Source organism: Pseudonaja textilis, chromosome 1, assembly GCF_049901715.1.
Source record: "Pseudonaja textilis isolate UNSWEBS1 chromosome 1, rPseTex1.2, whole genome shotgun sequence".
Taxonomy (NCBI): Eukaryota; Metazoa; Chordata; class Lepidosauria; order Squamata; family Elapidae; genus Pseudonaja; species Pseudonaja textilis.
The window spans coordinates 242,450,079-242,472,644 of NC_141990.1; the positions used below are offsets into that span (position 1 = coordinate 242,450,079).

The 22,566-nt window shown below is 38.5% G+C and overlaps 1 protein-coding gene across 3 annotated transcripts in view; it reads right to left on the reverse strand.

Annotated features, from left to right (window-relative positions):
* GALNT18 (polypeptide N-acetylgalactosaminyltransferase 18) overlaps positions 1-22,566 on the reverse strand; it is a 346,908-nt gene that overhangs the window by 44,648 nt on the left and 279,694 nt on the right. For all 3 annotated transcript variants that reach the window (XM_026705594.2, XM_087921117.1, XM_087921116.1), the window contains exons 6-8: positions 22,285-22,399; positions 2,303-2,488; positions 540-677 (exon numbers count right to left, since the gene is read on the reverse strand). In XM_026705594.2, coding sequence (XP_026561379.1) covers positions 540-677; positions 2,303-2,488; positions 22,285-22,399 — 439 coding nt within the window. The remainder of the gene's footprint in view (positions 1-539; positions 678-2,302; positions 2,489-22,284; positions 22,400-22,566) is intronic.

Genomic DNA, 22,566 nt, shown 5'->3' on the forward strand with positions numbered 1-22,566 from the left:
TTATGGAAATCATGGGGATCAGTGGCTTGATGGCAGTGTGACTGCCTCTAAAGGTTATCTACTGAATGACTAGTCAGCTTCCTTATTCAGTTGGTTGGCCATTGTAAGATAAGACTGCTGGAGTAGATGAGTTAGGGATTTGATCCATCAGGGCAATGCTTATATCATTATGAACACTATTATCCAGTGCCAATTAATCACAACATTCTCAGTTGTAATTGCAACACCAGAGCCCTGGTGGTGCAGTGGCCCACAGCCTGGAGTTCGATCTTGACCGGCTCAAGGTTGACTCAGCCTTTCATTTTTTCAAGGTGAGTAAAATGAAATTCCAGATTGTTGAGGAAAATAGCCTGACATTGTAAAATGTCCAGGGAATGCTGTGAAGCACTATGGAGTGTTATATAAGTCTACTGCTATTATAAGTAGACACATTTTGTTCTTAAAGCTTTTCTTTGTGGGCCATGGTCAGTCCACCTGCAGGAAACCGCTTGTCCCTATTTCCTTCCTAAGTCTGCTCAAGCAAATACAATTTCTCTTACCACCCCATAGGCGACAGTGTCAGAGTACATTCTCATCTCGGGATAAACACTGACAAGATACCACCGGAAGGTCTTGCACTGCAGCTTTTTCCTCAAGGCCTTCCTCTCCGAGATATCCCCAATGTCAATTCCAGAATCCTACACGTGAAGGCCAGAAGGAAAGTCAGAAATATCAAAGTCATTCTTGCCATACATAAACCATTTATTTCATTAAGGTTTCAACTTTAGTGACCAAGAGAAAACTTCCCACAGGTATTGATTTTTAATCAGTTCCTCAATGATCATTTCTGAAATTTCCAGATTCCAAAACAATTAAAATCAAATAGTAAGATGGTCTGGAAAACATTTCTGTCAACAAAATCAGGAACATTTTCCAGACATTACTAGCTTGCCGAAGCAGAAGAGTGGCTTTATCAATGCACAGATTCGTATTTTTCAGTCCATCTTTTTCATATATGAATATAAACATTTTGATGGCATATTCATTAGAAGCATTTGCAAAACTTATATAGAACATTGCTGTCACTCAAGAAATATTCATATAAATCCAGTGTTGATGGTACCTCAACAGCACATGTGATAAGGAAAGGGAAAATTGATGAAAGAAAAATGCCTGATGCTGTTTTGTGGTAAGATTACTTTTGGATTGAATGAAGGCTCATAAAGGGTTGATTTTAGTGCATTAATTATTATTTGGGGGGATAAAAATATTTCAAGGTATATTGTAATAAACATTTTTTACAGGATTTCATCTCTCAGTGAAGTCTGAAGCAGAAAAAGCACATCTTTTGTTTTCATGGAAGTGGGGGAGGGGGGGAGGTTAAATGCAATAAGAGATGTCTTGCATTTAAATAGATTTCTTTCCTGTATTTTAATGGAGCATTATCTTCTGCTACATGATGCACACTAATAAAATTAAATACATTATGGAGGTAAAAATTGATTCAGCCTTCCATTCTTCTAAGAGCAGTTAAATGAGGACCCAGATTACTAGGGATAATACACTGAATGTGGAAACTGCTTAGAGAGGGCTGTAAAGCACTATGAAGTACTATATAAGTCTACTGTGCTGATGCTATTGCTAAAAGTGTGGGGGGGAAGGTATTTCCCAAAACAAATCAGTCCTATATTAGAATTCAAGTCTGGAGATAGTTCTTTTATTTCAATACTCTCAATTTCACTCTCAATGATCTTGATATACTGCTATGGATTAATTGACGACTGAAATTGATTTTTAATGTTCAGCCAATATTTCTTGCATTGTGCCTGCACAAAACTAGTCCTATCAAAATCAGTTGACATACTGTTCAATTGAAGATGGAATTATTATATTAAAAAAATAAATAAATAAATCAGTTAGAAATACAACTGAGCAAAGTTTCAGGTGACACAAATCATGTGATGAACATTCATTGCTGAACCAGTTCAAGGCTATTTGATCATATTTTTATGATACAATTATCCTCATCTGGTTCTTGTACTATAAAGTTGCTGAAATAATTAAATGTAATTGCAGTCTTACTACAATTTTAAAATGACTGTTTCTAACTGATAATCCTCTTAGACTTGTCTAAGTGACAGGTTGTCTTGGGCTTATATGTTTCTCTTGACAGACTTCTTAATTTAGCAATATAAGCATTGGTGATTATCAGTTATCACTTGGTCTCACAAGTCAGATTCTTGAAGAAACTTATGAAATTGAATTGGATATTGTTTTGTAGCATAAGGCTACGTGGTCATACTGATGTCCATTTGTAACCTACCTCCTGAGGAATATTCCATGCCATGTAAACATGGCTTTTGAATTCGTCCATCCAAACTTCAGCCACTCTTAATGCATTTCTTCGGACATGGGATGTTAGATCTTCTGTGTATGGCTTATGGGCTCGTTCAATATGGGCAATCCTAGAACAAGGTAGGACTTCAACACTACCGCCACATTGCCAGACCTAGGGAAAAAAATGTATTTTGCTATATTAGATAGATTGATTCTACCAACTGTTCAATAGTCCCTTGACCAGATTTCACAATGTATAGGAATCTCTCCTGGTAGTATACACACTACAGCTCATAGTGTATGAAAGCAAGTTATGAATTCACTTCTGGTATTAAATATAAAAAGTTGTATTTTAATTTTAGAGATATATTTCTCCCCTTCCCTATTTAGAATTTGAATCTGGGTATCTGAATCTCAGGGAAGTAAAAAGAAGAATTCAAGTAACTCCCACAAGGCTGAACTTACCTACTTTTGACCTAAAACATAATTTGCACAAAATTACTTAAAATGGGACCTCTAGTACCCATTTTAAGTAATTTTGTGCAAATTATGTTAAGGCAAAAATGAGAAAATCAGATACCATCTCAAGTACATTAACATAAGGCCTTCCAAACTGAAGAACTCCACTTCATCCCTGGAAAATCCTTAAATAAATCCTCTCTGAAATATTACTGTTGGGTAGAATTTTGGGAGGCTATTGTCTTTTAGCTCTACTCTATCTGGACTTTCTGGATTTCTTTTTTTTTTTTAATTAATCTTTTATCTCATACTGGCTGAAGTAAGTCAGCTGACCATTCAATCAGAAAATGAAAATTAACCTTGTCAGGTTTGTTTATTTCCTATTCATAATAGATGACAATACCTGAAATAACTGGTATGAGCTATGAAACAGTTCTTTTTAGCCCTTGGATGAGAGAAAACCAAGAAATGAATATGGGGTTAGTAGAATAAATTAAGAAGCCAAAAAAGACAATGATGAACCATTTCCATATTGTTGCCAAAGAAATCCATGAGAAGTCCAACTCAGATGAAAGTTCTTTCCATTCATCTGTTATGCTATGTTCAGTGACCTATTTAAACGTATATTTTAGACCATTTGGCTGCAATACAGTAGACCAGCATACTGGCTGGGAACTTCTGGGAATTGAAGGCCACATATTTTAAAGTTGCTAAGATTGAGAAACACTGAGATAGATATTTGATAACATTAAACACTAGATGAATATGGGAAAAGGTCAGGATGTTTATAAGGGTGTTTTCTTTTGGGGTAGGGTTTTTTTTAGTCATTCCCAAATTATATCCAACAAATGCTTGAAGACAAAAGCTTCATGCAGCTTCCTTGATCCTCTATCTTATATTGACTTCATCTTTTATGCTGTTAAGAGCCTCTTTTTTATGTCTAGAATTTTGCTATATAATGAAAAGAAAAATGGGGTACTTTTCGTCTCAGCGATATCAAGCTATTATGGAAAGCAATACGAAATTATTAATATCATATACATTTGTGAAGAATGTTTTTAAAAGTACCTATAAACTGTTTTTCATTAATAAAACAATAATGAATAAATGATGCTTGTGAATGTTAATAGATTTTCCTCTGGCAGTACATGTCATTTGTTCTCATTTTTTTTAATAATACAGAAAGCCACAAAAGGTTCATTGATTTTAAACAGAAAATAAGAGAGAAAGTACAAAATATGCAATTATAAGGAGAAAACAGAAAATAGTTTCTATCCTGAAACATAACATCCCAAAAGTTTATGAATGAGATCCATTTTTGTTTACATTTTATTGGCTTCCAACACAGTAAATTTCACAAACAATGTTAAAGTTCAAATTTTTCTATTCAGAAAATAGGATGTTAGGAGGTTTCAGTGCTTCACAAGGTTTGCAGAACTAATCTTAGATGCTGTTATTAAAAGTGGAGGAACAGTAGATTTATCTCTTTCACCGTTTCTTTAAAGTAGCATATTACATTTGGAGTTTTAATTCTCTGGTAACTGGTTGCCTCTTATATATTGACTGTTACATGACGCACTATATCCCCCCTCCCCCATTAAATGTGAATACAAAGTGAAAAATCTCAGTTATGTGCCACACTGAGGTGGAGTTTTCTTTGACTTTTGTTTTGTTGTTGTTGTTGTTTTTAACAAGCTGTTGTAATTGCCATAAATTTGCTGAAAAGGTGTAGGGACCCCTGCTTCCTCACTAGCACATGCCATGCAGTGGTGGTACTCAATTTTTTTTTACTACCAGTTCCATGGGCGTGGCTTGGTGGGTGTAGCTTGGTGGGCCTGACAGGGAAAAGGATATACTGCAAAATCCCCATTCCCTCCCCACCCCACTATCCTGCTTTCCAGCTCCATTCTCCTGTGCTGGGCAATCAAAGAAGACCCAGCCGATCAGCTGGGACTCGGGAGGCAGAGAATAGATTGGGGTGGGGCCAACCAGAGGTGGTATTTACTGGTTCTCTGAACGACTCAAAATTTCCATTACTGGTTCTCCAGAACTGGTCAGAATCTGCTGAATACCACTTCTGCTTTGTAGTTTTCTAAACATTGAAAGTAGTTTCTGGATTGTTCAAAGAATTAAAGCACATCTTTAACTGAATAAATATATTGAAAAATACACATTTTAACCAAAATGTATCTAGAAATGTGTGCATCATAAAATCTCTAAAAGAGGATTATGTATTTATTTATTAAAATTGCACACTGTTTCCTATGCTAAATCATAAAATACATAACAATGTATCAAAACAGTGGAAAACAAGATTATAATAAATATGCTTTATTTTTAATCTAGAGTGGGAGGGATAGGAGACATTTTTCCAGCACTATACTTGAAAGACTGGTTGAAAAATAAGTTTTCAATGCATACCTAAAAAGGTGTTTCTAGGTCCAAGCTGAACTTGAAGAGATTCCAAGAAAGTGAATAGTTGGTAAATAGCATTCTGTAACTCTTGATATACATTGTAGGATATTCCATGATAATCTTAAGAGATCGTTTACCAGGAAATGCAATCTCAGGTTACCACATTCTGCACCAACCAGTTTTCATATTGTTGGTGTTTCCATGTAGAATACATGGCTGAATACCACCTCTGATGCCATGTAATGGGACAAGAACATACTCATATATTCTGGTTTTACTACTTGATTGAGTAAGATATATATTTGACAATCTGGTATTAAGAGTAATAAGAAAACATTTTAACATTCAATTTAGAATTAAATCCTATTAAGACCAACTGCATATTTATCTTTTTCTTCCAAAATCATTGTCTGAAATTCAGGAAAACTGAACAATATCTCCTTGAAATTGTAATTTCTAATAGCAGGGATCCAATCTCATAAAACTGATATGAACATAACCTGCATTTAAAAAAATCTGTTTCACCTATACAGTGATGCTATTATACACAACACTGATGGATTATTCAAGCTACAAGTTTTGTTTCTTTCAAACATTGGAATTTCACAGATGTTACTATTTCTCACATTAAGATGCATAACAAACAATTATTTTGTACCAATGACTAACAACTTTGAAAGTGTGAGACCAAGTTTGGCATTGGAACTAAGTTAGAAACCTAGAGACATCATTGGTACCATGAACCTCATTACTTTGCATTCCTACCTAAAGAATATATGTTCATAAATGTTGGCCTATCTCATTGACCCAGACTCATTTATAGTCATTTAAAAGATGACAGCTTTTCTTTTCTGTTTTCTATTGTTTTACATTCCTTAACCTGCTATTCTCAAACTAACTGGGGGTGGCGGGGAGATGTCAAGTTGCCTAGGAACTATTTTAACACAACTATATGGTGTTTCCCCATTTTTTCACATCAGTATATTGTATAGAAATTGTATTTTTCTTCATACATAAAATGTCAAATTATGCTACTGTTAATTCTTGAAGCCCAGTGAAGTGTAAATCTGTAAATGGGGGCTGAACAACAACTCTGAATAGTACTGAATAGTTCTGATCTTTTTAATGAATTTGAAATAAGGAGGCATCATTTAAGATGCCACTTTACCATATCTTTGATTTTGCTAATAATTCTGTCATTTAACTGCAAAATTAAACTGCACCTGCTTATAACACACACAAGTACACAATTGGCCTGATTTAACATGTGCTACAATATGGTTTGTAAACAGCAATTACTCCATTCCTTGGCACACTCCAATTAATCAAACCTGTGGGTCTAAACACTGTCAGTCTTTGTTCTATTTCTGCAGTCTCATTAATTACACTGCTTCAAGAAGCATGAATTCATTTCAGATCTTAAATGTTAAGCAGAAGCTGTCAAGGCAAGGGCTGCTCCAACTAGCTGGCTGCACAGAGCAGAATCAAAATCCAATCTAATTATTTATGAGGATTAATGCAACTAATGTTTGACAAATATTGGTCTAAATGCATCCACCTTCCTAAAATAAACTAAAAACAAAAGCATACACTTATTATAAATAAACAAAAGCATACACTTATCCATTGTTTGACCCTGTTAGGAATATAAGTCACCTAACAGGTATTTGGGTTAGAAATAAACAAACCAGGATAAACATTTTAGTACTATGTCTTTAAGAGATTGCAAAAACTGCAATTGGGTGTGGTTTTTGAAATGGCCATAAAATGGGGCCAGAAACCTGGATTGTCTTAGTCTGAGTCTCAGAAGAGAGTGTGAGTGTATCTCTGTTTCCTTCTGTTGGAAAGTATTGCCATTCCTCCATTTCTTCTAATTGATTGATATTCCTGGATTTAATGTAAGTCTGATACTGAACTGTTTTTGACACTGGACTTTGATATTTGGATTATCCCTGGATTGAAAACTGACTGATTTAACTTGTGAATGACTTTGGATTGCTTGTTTGGACTTTGCTTAACATTTCTGGAAGTAAAAACCTACATTTACTGTACAGTGTATCTGTGTACTGTGTGTGTATTATTCCTACACTACTCTCTATACGTCTCCCTGTATGCGCTCATTCTCCTAACGGGGAATTACCTCAACAGACCCCATGATATATATGATAAAAGACAATAAGAACAGCTAAAGATTTATATTGGATGGGGAGAAAAGGCTGGTTCGGGGCTGAATTTCTGTGGCTGTATATTGTGGGTGAAAAAATAACTTAGGAAGATGTTGAGTCAGCTCCTGACTTTGCTGTGTGCTCACAGCATGATGCAGGCAAACAATGACTCTCTAGGTAGGTGAGAACTGTAGTCTACCAACATTATTTCTGTGGCCACCTATGCCTTATGCCCAGTGGAACCCTTTCAACTCAGTCTTTGCACAAGCTATGGATATTTTTGTATAAAGCCTAGGGCAATTAGAGTTGCACCAAATTTGGAAAACATATTTTCCAAAGGCCTTCCTTTTCTCAGAAGTTTTCAAAAACTCCATCCAACTGTGATTATAATACATAGATGAAATAATTTACCTTCTAGGAAAGAAAAATCCAGGAATTCAATATGAAAGAAGGACTCTAAATGGTAAAGTAATGGCTTTTGTATAAACTTCTTATCACCATGGTGGCATGGCCTTTTATTCCATGCTAAATATAATTCAAGCACGGACATGGCATAATATCCTAAGCTTCATATGCATGGTAATAGCTTTTTCCATGCTTTTCTTCTCAGTCTGCTTCTTTCATCTTTTATAGGGCTTCAATTTGGTGGTCTTTTAGAACTGCGTTTGATTCCACAAAGCACTGGCTTTCTTTCTGAAAACAGTTGCAACTAAGACCCAACTGCCTATAGGAAGCCAATCTCATTTGAGTGACATCAGTGGAACTGGATAGAGGTTTATTTAGAGAGGCCAGGCTAGTTGAGCTAGTTTAAATAACAGAACAGGACACAAATCAGTGTCTGAATCAGAACTGTTGGTCTAATTTACTGTTAATAATACTGTGGTTTTTTTTGGGGGGGTGGGGGTGGGGATGGGTGGGATCCTATTTCTCCTTCTCCTCTTAAAAAACAGTTAATAATTATTAAGGGAACTCGAGATTGCATGAACTGAGAGAGTAGAGGAATAGAACAGCAAGGATAGAATGGTTACAGATTAAAGGGAAATGGAAGAAGAATTGAAGTTAGAGAACTCTTTAAAATACCAGATGGCCACATGCTTGCCTAATATTTGCCTGCTGAGCTTGTTCAAACATTTAGTGAGTAGCTTCACCAACCATTTGCTGAATTTACTTCATGATGAACTTGGAACCTTGGAACCAGTTTCAGTCTATGATCATTAGCATGCAATCTTCAGTGAAAGGGTCTGGATTTGGTACATTAAAGTCAATGGTGGGATTCAATTTTTTTATTACTGGTTCTGTGGGCGTGGCTTATTTGGTAGGCGTGACTTGATTGTCATGTGACTGGTTGGCTGTGCTTGGTGGTCATGTGACTGGGTGGGTGTGGCCAACTCAATGTCACTCATGACAAGGGGTGCCTCGCCTGGCCCCTCCCCTCCCAGCCATTCCTTGTCAATTAAAAATCATAGCACAGAGTTTTTTCTCTCTTTCTCCCCCTTCCTTCCTATTTCTTTTTCTTTTTTTCTCTTTTTTCCTCTCTTTCTTTCTTGCTCTCTCTCTCTCTCTCTCTCTCTCTCTCTCTCTCCCACACACACATACACACACACACACCCACACACCTGGTCGGGCGGGCGGCAGAGGCACTGCTGCAGTGGGCACTACTATGGGAGGCAGCCGGGATCCTGCCCTCCCGGTCAGAGCACTCTGCTGTCAGTAGCTTCTCCCAGGGGATGAAATGTTTCATGTTTCCTCCCTTCATGAAAAGCCTGATGCCACTTTCTCCTTTGGCTGCAGCAGGACCCCACAGCCCAGTTCCCTTCTCCGATTGAGAGGAGAACCTTCCAGAGGTGGTATTCAACCGGTTCTCACCGGTTCTGGAGAACCTTTAGCGGTGATTAGGCGTGGGTCGTGGAACTGTTAGTAACTTCTGCTGGCCACGCCCCCGAACCAGTTCTCTGGTTGCTGGTTGCTCAGTTGCCCCACCCACCTGATGCTCGCTTATGCTGCTCGCCCTCCTGCCCCCAACTGAGCAGCCCTGATCTGCCTGCCCTGCTCACTGGTAAGTCTGTGAGTCATGCTAGGCCCTCACCCACTGCACGGGGCCTTTCCGTGCCTCCCCCCACCGCCGGGGACCTTTCCAGGTGGGAGGAGGCCAAGGTGGGGTGCCGGGCCATTCCAGAGGATGGGGGGAGCAGCGGTGGTGGCAGCACGGCTAAGGGAAACAGCCCCAGGAGTTCCTGGCCTCCCTTTCGGAGCATGTCCACCACCCTCCCAGCCCAGCCCAGCAGAGAAAATGGAGGAAAAACAGAGGGGACAAAGAATTAGCAAGACCAGCTCCATTTTTTGATGCAAAGCACCTCAAGCATCCAGTAACATGATCATGCAGTTGATAGGTGACCATCTCCAAGCAGATAGCATCATCTAGTAACCCAGAGTGTACAGGAGTCTTTTAACTCTTGGTAAGGTGATTTTGGTTCAATTCACAGCATGCCAAACCAACATTCACATTGTCCCCCCCCCGCAGCTCATAAGTTCTTCCCAGGAAAGAGGTGTGTGTGTGAGATAGAGACAAGGAAGGGAAGGGAGGAAGGGAGGAAGGGCAAGAAGAAAAGAGCAAGAAAGGAAGAAAGAGCAAGAAAGAAAGAGGAAGGGAGAGAAAGAAATAAAGAGGAAAAAAGAAAGAAAGAAAAATAGGAAGAAAGAAAAAAGAGGAAGGGAGGAAGGACAAGAAGGAAAGAGCAAGCAAGAAAAAAGAGGAAGGGAGAGAAAGAGAAAAAGAAAGAAAGAAAGAAAGAGGAAGGGGGAGAAAGAAAGAGAGAGAAAAAGAAAAAAAGAAGGAAGGGGGGAGAATACTCTGTGGTATTATTTTTAATTGTTCCATTATTTATCATATTTTAATATTTTGCACTGTCCCTACACCTAAAATGATTTTACTGCCTTTCTTTTGCCCAGGTATTTTTCAGGGTTTACATGTCAATAGTCCAGAGCATAAATACAGGTGTGTTTAACAGAGCTGAAAGGGACTATGGAGGTCTTCTAGTCCAACCCCCTGCTCAGGCAGGAAAACTCTGAGGAATCCAAAATCTGAATAGAGGTCCTGGGAAAGGTGTCAGAATAAGAGAATAACACTTAAAAGGGACCTTGGGGGGAACCCTATACCATTTCAGAGAAATGGCTGTCCAGTCTTTTCTTAAAAACTTCCAGTGATTGAGCACCCAGAACTTCTGGAGACAGGCTGTTCCACTGGTTAATTGTTCTCACTCACAGGAAGTTTCTCCTTAGTTTTAGGTTGCTTCTCTCTGTGTTCAGTTTCCATCCTTCTGGTGCTTTGGAAAATACATTGCCTCCCCCTTCTTTCTGGCAGCCCCCGAAAAGCCTGTTGCCTATCATCCTCTTGGGCAAAGCATGTAAGCTATTTCCTCCTTTCAGTGGTCCATGAAAGTACATCTATAGATAGATAATAAAGTCAAAAAAACGTGAACAACATTTTTACAGAACTATAGATACATTGTGGCTGGGTGTGACAAGGAATGGCTGGGAGGGGAGGGCCCAGGCGAGGCACTCCTTGATGTGAGTGTCATTGAGTTGGCCACACCCACCCAGTCAAATGAGCACCCTAGTCACATGACCACCAAGCCACACCCACCCAGTCATGTGACCCTAAGCCACACCCACCAAATAAGCCACGCCCACAGAACAGGTAGTAAAAAAATTTGAATTCCACCACTGGAACCTTCCATCGTCTGCAGCCCCACTGACCCCCAGAAAATGGGGCATTCCAATCTGGCATAGGAAGCCGGGAAATCTGGTAACCCCCAAGGAGCTAAAACCTCATGCATGCCCATCACAGCAGATGCCACAAGGGCCGCACAAATGCCTCCAGACAGTGTCCAGCAATCTGGATTTGGGGTGCCAAGGCTATGCACGTTTTGCATTAGGTCCGGCCCTCGGCAGCAAGATAGAAATGGGGCTGGAGTGACGGAAAGGATAGTCTCTAGGTGATTTACTTGGTGCCCCGGCTCTTTCCATCTCCAGGACAAGCACCAAAGATGCAGGATGGGGAAAGGAAGAAAAGAGGAAAAGAGGTGCGAGAAAGCCCAGGAAAGCAAGCAGGGGAACACACTACCGTTTGCTCAAGGACAATTGCTTTGCACCGCTACAGAGACACAAGTCACACCTTGGCACTTAGTTCAGTGGCCAGTCTTCCTTGCCCTCCCCAAGGCGCTCTCTTTCTCTCTCTCTCTCTCTCTCTCTCTCTCTCTCACACACACACACACACACACCTGGTCTGACTGGCACAAAATGATCCAGTGAGCTCCAGAGCAGTGGGCGGCGTGAGAAGGCAGAAAGCAGGAAGGGGGGGCGGTGGGAGCGAGGGGGCCGGTGGGGGGCGGAGCAGGCCAGAGTATGCTGCGGCCATGACTTTCTTCCTTTCCTCCCGGGAGAAAGAGAATTAACTGTGTTACTCACCTTTTCTTCCTTGCAGGGCTTTTAAATAATGTGCTTTCTCCACCCCCCCCCCCCAAACACTGAGATCGTAAAGATGATTCATAGACAATGGATAATGTTGCTACTATGTAAAATTATGTCTGCTGTAGCTACAGGAAGCCCACTAAGGCATTCATGGGGAAAGGAAAAGAAGAGAAAATTGTGCCACTGGAGGCATGACACAGACAAATTGAGCCAGCCACAGGAATCAACTCTGCACCAAAAAAAAGGAAATTGGAAACACAGTGACAGAAAAATAATTCTTGCACTAATTTCAAAATAGGGCTGTTTCTGTCATGAAACACCAATAATTTTAAAATCATATCCTCCTAATCCTTCATGATATCCAGTTCATGATATCCAGGCCACGAAGCACTTCTCTAATTATTCTATTCCCATGGAAATATACTGAGGAAACTTCAGCTAAATCCTAGCAAATATTTCAGATGTCAAACTCCTGCTCTACATCATTAACAGATAAAAGGCTGCAGACGAATTTTTCCCCCACCAGTCTATCAACATGCTGGGGGCAAAAAAAACTTTGCCTGCTTCTTAATATCTAGCAATTACAGCCTTGTACTGGAGAGTGCATACTTGCCAATCTTATTTATGAGAGTAACATATGAAACCTTTTTTTAAAAATCTTCCTTAACTTCCAGATGAAGGGCATACAATATACTGAAATAGATCTCCGCTGTAGCAAGCAAAGAACCCTCTTCGAATCACTAGAGAGTAGCTAGCAGTCAGTGAGGAGCAAAACACTTCACCATCAGAACAGAGTTCCTCTAATGGTTCATCAACAGTTAAGGAGACAAGCAAGCACTCTGCTCCTGTGAGGACAATCCTCACTGAATTGATCACATTGTTTGTTTATTTTTTTTAAATCCATAGATGCATGCTGAGAAATAGTTATGATAATTTGAATAGAAATCCCAAACAGCTCATCACAAGAGAGAATACTAGCAAGTGTATATTTTATGCAAACTGTGTCATGCTTTTTGGCTTCTGAATTTGCTAGGTTTAGGCAATAGGTTCAGACTAGCTGGCATTCTCTTCAGTTAGGTGGGTGGGTGGATGGGAGAATCAGAAAGAGATCCCTCCTCCCTGTCAGGGTTCCAAATAATAGGCCTATAGCAAACAGAACTCCGAGGCAAGTAGATTCTTCAAAGAAAAGTTTGTTGGACATATCATATGGGCCCAGGCTGGTGAAAACCAACTCTCAATGTTCCCGCAGTTTTCACCTAATTAAAAGGAAAAATTTTCCCCCTTACCCAATCTATCAGTCACATAGTCAAATTAGGGCACCTCCCTGTTGCCTACTAACTTCACTCCTCCTCTCTCTGACTACCGGTGGGGTTGTCCTTGGTTCCCAGGAGAAAGTATTTTGGTTTGGCTACAAAACCCCAGCTATCTCTATTCTGCCCTCCCTATCCCTCAGCTCCAGTGTGGCAACACTGAAGCCTCAAAATGGCCTTGGTCCAGAGGTGGTATTCAGCAGGTTCTGACCAGTTCTGGAGAACCGGTGGTGGAAATTTTGAGTAGTTCGGAGAACCGGCAAATACCCTCTCAACTGCCCCTGCCCCCATCTATTCTCTGCCTCCCAAATCCCAGCTGATCGGCCAGGTCTTTTTCTCTTATGGAACTGGAAAGCAGATTAGTGGGGTGGGGAGGGAATGGGGATTTTGCAGTATGCTTCTCCTGCCATGCCCACCAAGCCACGCCAAGCCATGCCAAGCCCACCAAGCCATGCCCACAGTACCGGTAGTAAAACATTTTGAATCCCACCACTGTCTTGGTCAGGGCAGCTTCAGGGTTGACACTCCCTACCTTATGTGAATAGAAGACTGCTGGGTTTCTGTTGTTCGTCTTAGGAATCACCTCTGTAAAATGTTAATTAATCCACAAGGACAAAAACTTAACATTGCAATATCATTTTTCCCCTGCTCATTACCCGGTAGACTAGAGTAGGGGTCGCCAACCTTTTGGACCTCAACTCATAATTTTAAATCCCGTGGACCACTAATATGAATATTGACTGACGATGGCTTGCTGACATTGGTGGGAAAGTCGTTCCCATATTCCAGAGCTGCAGTAGTCACATGACTGGCCCTTTGGTTATCCTGGAGCAGCTGCTCCTCCACCCAGGTGCACTGGCCTGCCATGGACTGGAGGGAGCAGCTGCTCCAGGATGACCAAAGGGCCAGTCCTGTGACTACTGCAGCTCTGGAATATGGGAACAACTTTCCCACCAACGTCAGCAAGCCACCTCAGGGTGGATTTCCCTCCCCCACCATTGGTCTTACCTTCCAGTTCCAGCTCACATGGCTCTACTCAAGGTAAGGTTTGCACTTGGCCAAAGGATGGGGGCAGTGGGTGGGTGGGCCATGTGGCAGTGCAGCCTTGTGTTCCCACACAGCCCTGGATTAATTGCTTTGGGGATACATTTCTCTGCGGACCACCAAAATTTTCTTGTGGACCACCAGTGGTCCCCGGCCCACCAGTTGGTGACCACTGGACTAGAGAGCAGAGGAATTCTGAAGTACAATGAGTCATGGGAGAAGTAACTAAGTGCCAAGGAATTATAACAAGTAATAATAAAGATGGAGCAATTTGTCTTACAGCAATGAGGCAAGAGACATGTATTTGAAGCAAAAGGTGAAAGGTGAAAGATAAATGACCGAAATATCAGAAAGTTGCAGTGCCCTGCTACTGAAGTTAGGGTTTTGCAAAAAAAAAAAAAAAAAGTTCTATGATTCAGTTTATAATGGATGGACTTCTTGTTAGGATGATTTATTTTATAAACTCCGTTCTTGCAAAGAATATTGTTTTTATGACTTTCTATAAAATTAACTTAAGATTGTGGTATAATGATTTTCTCTGACAAATTGATGCAACATGAGGCTCATTTTATGGTTATCTGCATTCTGTTGTAGTTACATTTGCAAGTCTAAAAGCCTTGGAACTCTCATTTTCATAAGCTAGAAATAAGAGTAATCAAGGCAGACTAATATCCATGTTATAATTATGAACTTATAAAGGATATATTGGCTGTTTACCTCATAGAGTAATTATTATTCATAAATGCTGCAAGTCACTGATGCACTGATGCCATATGCCTACAAATGTTTTCTAAATGCATATATCCTCTTATTAGACTGGAACCATTCTAGAACACTGAAGCTACCTCTGGAGCTGCAATTGTGAACAACCTCTGACATGTGTTACACCATATGACAACAGTAAAATAATAGAACAAATAAAACGATTCCAACATATTTACCTCACATTTATTAAAAAGTATGTATATACGGAAACTAGAACTAGTAAATAGAGAAAAAGATATTTCATGATGTCTACATATAAAAAAGCAATAAAATGTGCTTATTTTTTTCTTTTTCCTTGCAGATTAAGGTTCCTTAGGGGGCTCTTCATTTCATTGGGCTCATTCATGTATTGATTAGACTGTCTTTTCCTTAGAAACCCAGAAACACTCAGAACAGGCACAACATTTAAATAATTAAAGAGCTATCACTAGCATTTTCCTAAGCACATATATCTAGGCCTGAAATATGATTTATTTTAATCAGATTTATAAAGAAATGGTAGAAAGGTCAATCCAATGTTTCCAATTCAATATTTTCTCCTATACACAGGCTTCACATGGTTTAAAACAGCGTCTGAAAGTTTGTCTCTGTAGAACTGCCTGCAAATATTTTTTTCCTCTCTGTCCAAAAGACATTAGCATAGTTTCCTATCATTTTAAAGGCAAGACATACAAGACAGCTGGATGCTAAACTTTACAAAAAGATGACCATGAGTAAAAACAACTCTTTTTCATCAAAACAGAAAATCCAAGTAATTTTTTTTTGTCTTCTGCAGCTAAAGGTTTGGAAGCGCCCCCACCACCACTAACATTTTATTCACCTTAGTTTAAAATTTAAATATTTCTAGGAGGAGACAGACAAAGTCATGGAACATTAGTTTATTAATGACTATTGGTCTTGATGGATGTTTACAGTTTCTGGAATCATGGGGATTTATTTTTGCTGTTTGCCTGTAAATCAGACTAGACACCTGGCAACCACATATCCATGTGGTTGTGCAGGCAACATTTTAGAAGTAATTTGCCTCTTCCTAGGGCTGAGAGAAATGAATGGTCCAAAGTCACCTAGCTGACTTTGTGCCCAAACCAATACTAGAACTCAGAGTTCTCCACTCACAGTCCAGCTTTAACCATTAGATCAAACTGGCTTTCAGAATGATTAAGTAGAATATACAGTATTAGGTAACAGTTGATAAGAAGCAAAAGAAGAGGAGCTCTATTACCCTCCTGCCAATGCTTATGGACTTCTTTAGAGCATTAGATTGTTCAGTATATGATCCTGAATATTGAACTAGATGAGCCTTTGGCTTTGATTCCCATGTCTATAAAGTGAAAACTGCTGGAAGAGATTATCAATACTTTCTGAAAACATACCAAGGATATTCATCAGAAGTGGTATTCAGCAGGTTCTGACCAGTTCTGGAGAACCAGTAGTGGAAATTTTGAGTAGTTCGGAGAACCAGCAAATATCATCTCTGATTGGAGATTTTGCAGTATCGTTCTCCCGCCACGCCCACCAAGCGGTAGTACCCACAGAAGCGGTAGTAAAAAAAAAAATTGAATCCCACCACTGGTATTCATCAATTCGACTGAATCCCAGATCCCAAAACAGAACAGGATAATTCCGAATGGATTTTCTTTCTTTTTTCTTTTTGTGCTGGAGCAGGTGGGTCTGAACTTTTTCTGGTGAAGGTGGGCACCTACAAAGTTACAATACCCTGCAGCCTTGGCAGGAAATTTACTTTTTGCATAAAATGACAGAATATGTATTATGGAGGGAGGGAGAGAGGGAAGGAGGGAGGGGGGAGAGAGAGATTCAGTCTCCCTTCTCTTCATCCAACACTACTTCACAATGGCTTCCCTCAAATCCCATCAACCTTTGCTTTCAGGCAACCTCTGAGTTCCTAGTAAGTGGTGGTCAGGAGACATTAAGATAAAGAAAGAGATCTTTAGTTTTACCATTTTCTCTGCAATGTAGTTATGATTCATAGTTGCTGACCTCTGATCTGAAAAGGCCCTGTGACAATTGTTTCTGAGTGCATTAGCACTTGACTCGATCTTTTACAGAAGAAGACCAGCAAATTAATCCCTGATTCTTTCACCTTACTAAGCTCCATTTAAAAAAAACAACATCTTAGTCCTTATGGACACCTCTTACTATTGCCCACCTGTCCCACTCCACCTCCCACCTCAGCTTATTTGATGGTGCTACTTGTGTTGCCCAAAGCAAGGGAAACAAGATTGCCAATTATCCTCTATCTGTATCTAAACAAATGAATAAGCATTTGAAAAGGACAAAAAGATTTTAAAGGGATGCAGCTCAAAAGCATTTCTATAAATATGGGAAGCTTTGGCCTTCATAAACCAAAGATTTGTCTGAAAATTCTAAAACAATCACTTTTCTAAATCTCCTGACACTTTTTCTCAGGTGGTTCCTCTTGTGCATTTTGAGCTAGGAGCAAGGTACTTCCCTACCTTTAAAGTCACTTGTTTTTATGTTCATCAAAATTCTTACTTTCTTTGTTCTTTGGACTATCTCCCAGGGGTCAATTTGCATCATACAAATATCAATCCATGACTTTTAATCTAACTGTAACTTAAAATTACAAAGTATGTAGTAATCTTCTCCTTTTATTTTGGAAGGTATTTTTCAAAAGCAAATGGAGATCTTGTTAACTTCCACAAGATTCATTTCTTAGTTGCAAACCTATTCTAATAGAGGACAAAAACAAAAGACATTTGCATTGTCTAACAACTATTGTATTATTGCTTCTCATAAGATTGCATTATAAATATATTCATTTATTTATATTCAGCTATAACTAAGGTTAGTTATGAACACTATGTGAAATGCTAGATATATTGTTGGAATTATCAGTCCATTATAGCTCTGTAGTTTATTTTGATGCTGTTAAAGCACTGTAATGTATTTTGATGCAACTAAAAGAAAAAGAAAAAAGCTACTCTTGCACACTATCCAAATGTAAATATATTTTTATATAGGCAAGGTTGGGCATCTGTGGAGTGATTAGAAAAATAATTTCTAATTTGTTAAATGATCCAACACAAAATCATGTGCCTTATCTTGCCCTGTCCATCAGTGTTAACGTCATTTCTGAGCAAGTTGAATTGTCTGCTCAGCATATTACTTGAGAGATTTGTGGCCATTTTCTGTCATGAAAATTATTAGGAAAGTTCATAAGGATGATTGATTAAATTCCTTGCCAGTGAACAGAACTATCAAGTCATTCAGCTCAACACACAGTGCACAAATTAAAAAAGAGAAGTCAGCCTTCTGTGGAGCTGTTCCGATTCTGTCTTGACTCACTGGTGGCTGCAATGGAAGATGTAGCCATCTCTTGTCTGCAATATATTTTTGTAAAGAATTTGCCCTTTCGTCTGTTGACATTTACTAATCTGAAGAAAAACAGGGATTAGAGAATACAGAATAAAAATGATTATAGAGTTCTTTTGTAGCCTTCACTATATAAGAAGTTTTACATAGGCAATTGTGTCTTCTTTTGAGAGTCAGTTTGATTAGTGATTAAGGCATCAGGTTAGAAAATGGAAGATTTTGATTTCTAGTCCCATTTTAGGCAGAAAGGCATCTGGGTGACTTTGGGCCAATCACTTTTCCTCAGCCCTAGAAAAATGGAGGCAATGGCAAACCATTTCTGAAAAACTTTCCAAGAAAATTGCAGGGATTTGTCTAGGCAGTCTCCAAGAATTAAATATGACTGAATGAAGCAAAAAATTAAATTAAATTAAAAATTTAAAAACATCTCAGCTTTAAACACCATAGTTTTATTTCAAAAGGAGGAAATGTAAAATATCATATTTGGTAAAGAGAAATGTAGGGTACAAATATAAGAAGGAGGATTCATAGCTTAGAAGCACAACATCTGAGAAGGACTTGGACCACTTGCTAAATATGAGCCAGCAATGTAAAACATCTGCTAGAAGGGCTAATTAATCTGTTACGGTATTTAATATTGTGCCAAAAAGGCGGCCATCCAAAACAGAATCACATGAGTAGACAGTTCTTTGATTCAGCTGGGTCTAATCTGTGGAAAATTTAAAAGCCCAGTACCAAACTTTGAAATGGGCCCAGAAATGCACAGCTAGCTACTACATTGTAATATAACTCAATAACTTTGCTGCAGTTACGATATAAATAGCCACATTCTGGAGAAAGTGATGTTTGTTCCCTACAAAGAGTAAATTCAAAATTAGGCCTGAAAAAAATTAAAGCATGCCTAACCGATTCTAGTTCAGCTTTCCCCATATACGGTCACAGCCAACATGCTAAAAAAAGGTTGGTAAAAGACATTAATTAAGGCTTCTAAGGCTTCTGTTAATACAGAAAGGAAAAAAACTCAAAGGAAGATTGGAATAACCCCCGACTTGGCTTTTCAGAAGGAAAAAAAAATTCTTCTAGCCAGATAAGAACATTACCCAACATTTTTGTTCCTTTCTAGAAATATCCCCAAAAATCTATGCAGGAATTTTACAGCAGGCCTAGGAATTCTGGGAGTTGAAGTCCATAGGTTGTAAAGGGGGCATAGTTGCTCATCCCTGTTCTAGAAGATTAATATGTGGAAATCATATAGAACTGTATGTTGTTTTCACATTGATGATACTGCCCCTCATACTTTCAGATAACTCTGTGCAATGGTTGCAAGCAGACAATTAATGACAAAGGATATAATGTAGACTATTATGTCAGATATAAGACTATGGGGTACAGCATAGGTTTCCAAGCCCAAGCTCCTGACTAACCAAGAATGATAGGATATATCAGAAGCCTATTTCTCTTCAACTCATTCCAGTCAGCCATGCCTTGAAATGCACAGTGGTTTTTAGACAATTACTATAAATTAAGACAATAAAAGCCACTGAAGGTAAAGATGCAATGTGTGCAATTAAATTTTATATCATGATACCCCCCCTTTAGTAAAATGATTGAAAAAAATCCCGCCATTAAATACTGGGGGTGGGGGTAGGGTTAGATGGAATCCTAAAACATTAGTCATAACAATAACAATGAATACTATTTATTGACATACTATTTAGAAGACTTTATGAAGCAGGCAGCCAAGTAGGCAGCCATTTGGAATTTGCAGCCATTCTTAAAATAACAAGGTGCTAACAAGGTAAGTGGAAGGGTTGTCCATAAGAATGTAAAGCAGCTGCTCAGAGATTAACAGGGGAAAAATTATGGTGGCAGTGCTGGGAACCAATCTGTTATAGAGAAATATCTAAAGGGAAATAACGTAAAAGACCCCTTGTACTAAAGAATCTTTATTTTTTAAAGTGTTTATTTAATTTACCTTGCATTCTATAGACCACTTGTAGAATCCAAAAGAATAATCAAATATACTAGTTGGAGAGAAAATTAACCAGTATTTTTTCCTGATGCAGTGTAATTGCAATATACCCAGTCCAATGAATATCTTGATTTTTAAATGTCTATAAAGAAGTTCTGTAACCCCACTCCTCTTTAGGGTAATCTTTCCTGTTTCAAGTTAACCATAAAAGTCAATGAATCAATGCATGTTTCTACATAAGTACATCTCTGTCTCTAGTTCAAACCAACCCCACTGAGGGAATAAGTTTTTGAATTAAAAAAACATGGGTCCAATTTTTTTTTAAATACAATGATTTGGAAAAACAAACTTACTATCTTCCTAGGAATACTTTTACTCACTATAAAAATCAGCTGGCCTGCTAAAAAGTCAACAAGATTATATTTTGTGAGGAAAATGTTGAGATACCAAAATCATATAGACTGTGATTAATCTATATGTCTTATCTGTGGAATAGAAATTGTATCATTATGAAGAATAAGCTTCAGCAAAGCCAGGGAAGGAATGACATATTATTCATCTTATCGTTTGTCTAATTCCAAAATAGTTCTTCTATCTTAAATAAGCAAGAATATCTTGGAGAAACATTTTCCCTGCACAACAAATGTTTATAGGTTCACTACTTTTTTAAAACATGTAAATACTTCTACACTTTCATTTTGCAGTAATTCTATTTTCAAGGCTATACAAGTAAGGAAGTGATATTAAAACCCATGTATCTTAGTACCGTGTTTCTCATATAATAAGGCCGGGTCTTATTTTTTTTTGAGCCCCGAAAAAATGGCTAGGCCTTTTCGGGGGTGACTTATTTCCCCCTCTTGCATCTTAGGGCGGGCAGCGACAGCTTGGATGTTGACCTTGGCATTGGTGGGGCAGTTTGTATCAGGGTCAATGCAGGCAGCACCATATCCAGGTGTGCAACAAAAGTACTTCCTAACAGCAAGCCCCCCCGCCATTTCCCCCCCATTTCACATGTTTTAATATAGGCCTTAATTTGGGGGGAGGGGCTTAATTTCATTTCATGCCTATAAAACATGCTGGGACTTCCTATTGGGGGAGGCGGTATTGTTGGAGAAACAGGGTATGTCTGCTCAGTGGTCCTGTGAATGCAAACATACTTCTAAATGAAATGGCTACAAAGAAAACAATTACTCATTTAGAGTTTTTCTGTCTGAACAAGGAAATATGAAATATTCAAAATTTAGCTTTGCTGATAAATATGATATTATAAATGTGGTAAATGACTTCAGATAATTTACATAGATCAAAGGAACTGGAGGTTTACAGTCTACAGTGGAAAATTCCCAACCAACACAGGTGCATATTCTGCTAAACACAATTACATTATATTATTTATTTGACATATTTATATAGTTCCCTATCTTATGCCAAACTCTGGCACACCCAATCAAGAATTAAAGTAATATCAATAATAAAAGAAAATAAAAACCATAATAAAACTATTAATATCATAAAAATATAAAACTAGTGCCAAGTTCATCTTTTGAAGTGCAGTCATTTCATATTAGAGGACAATGCAATGATTCAGACTTAGTACAGATTAAAATGGTAATACCCTTAGTTAAAATCTTATGAGCACATGACCATGGACTGGAATATTCAAGGACATAATCCAAAAAATCAGACATTTTTTGAAAAGACATATGACAGTAACAGTTTTTGCTAATGTTTAAATAAGTTTGGTAATATAGTTTTTGACTTTTCTCATGAAAGGAGCCAAATATGCAAAGAGTCTGCTCAGCCTCAGTAATATATTATTTACATTCAGTAATATTCAGCTTTCCAATATATATACAATGTTATTGCCAACATTAAAATTGAAGGTTAATTTTAATTTTATCAAAAATTAGTAAATCTGGTAAAAATGCATGTTCTAACTCTTTGTTTTTATTGTTTGTGATGCTTACATATATTATATAAATCAAAACAATTTTTAATTTTGATTATTCCTTACTCTGATCCCAAGTTCCACGTTTTCACCTCCATAGATCTCCATGCCTTCATCTAGTAGACCAATTTCTTGGAAATACTCCCTGTCTACTATGAAACATCCGATCAGTGCCGGACTCCTGAAAAAAAAGCAATAATGGAAAAATACAAATTGATTTTGAATGCATATAATTTAAGGCAAGCCCACAATTCATGGACTCAGAGCAGTTCATTGTCTCATCTTCAGCTATAAGATGAATTAACATGAACATGAGCAAAGATGTTCCTTTCTGGGTTAGTTAAAAAT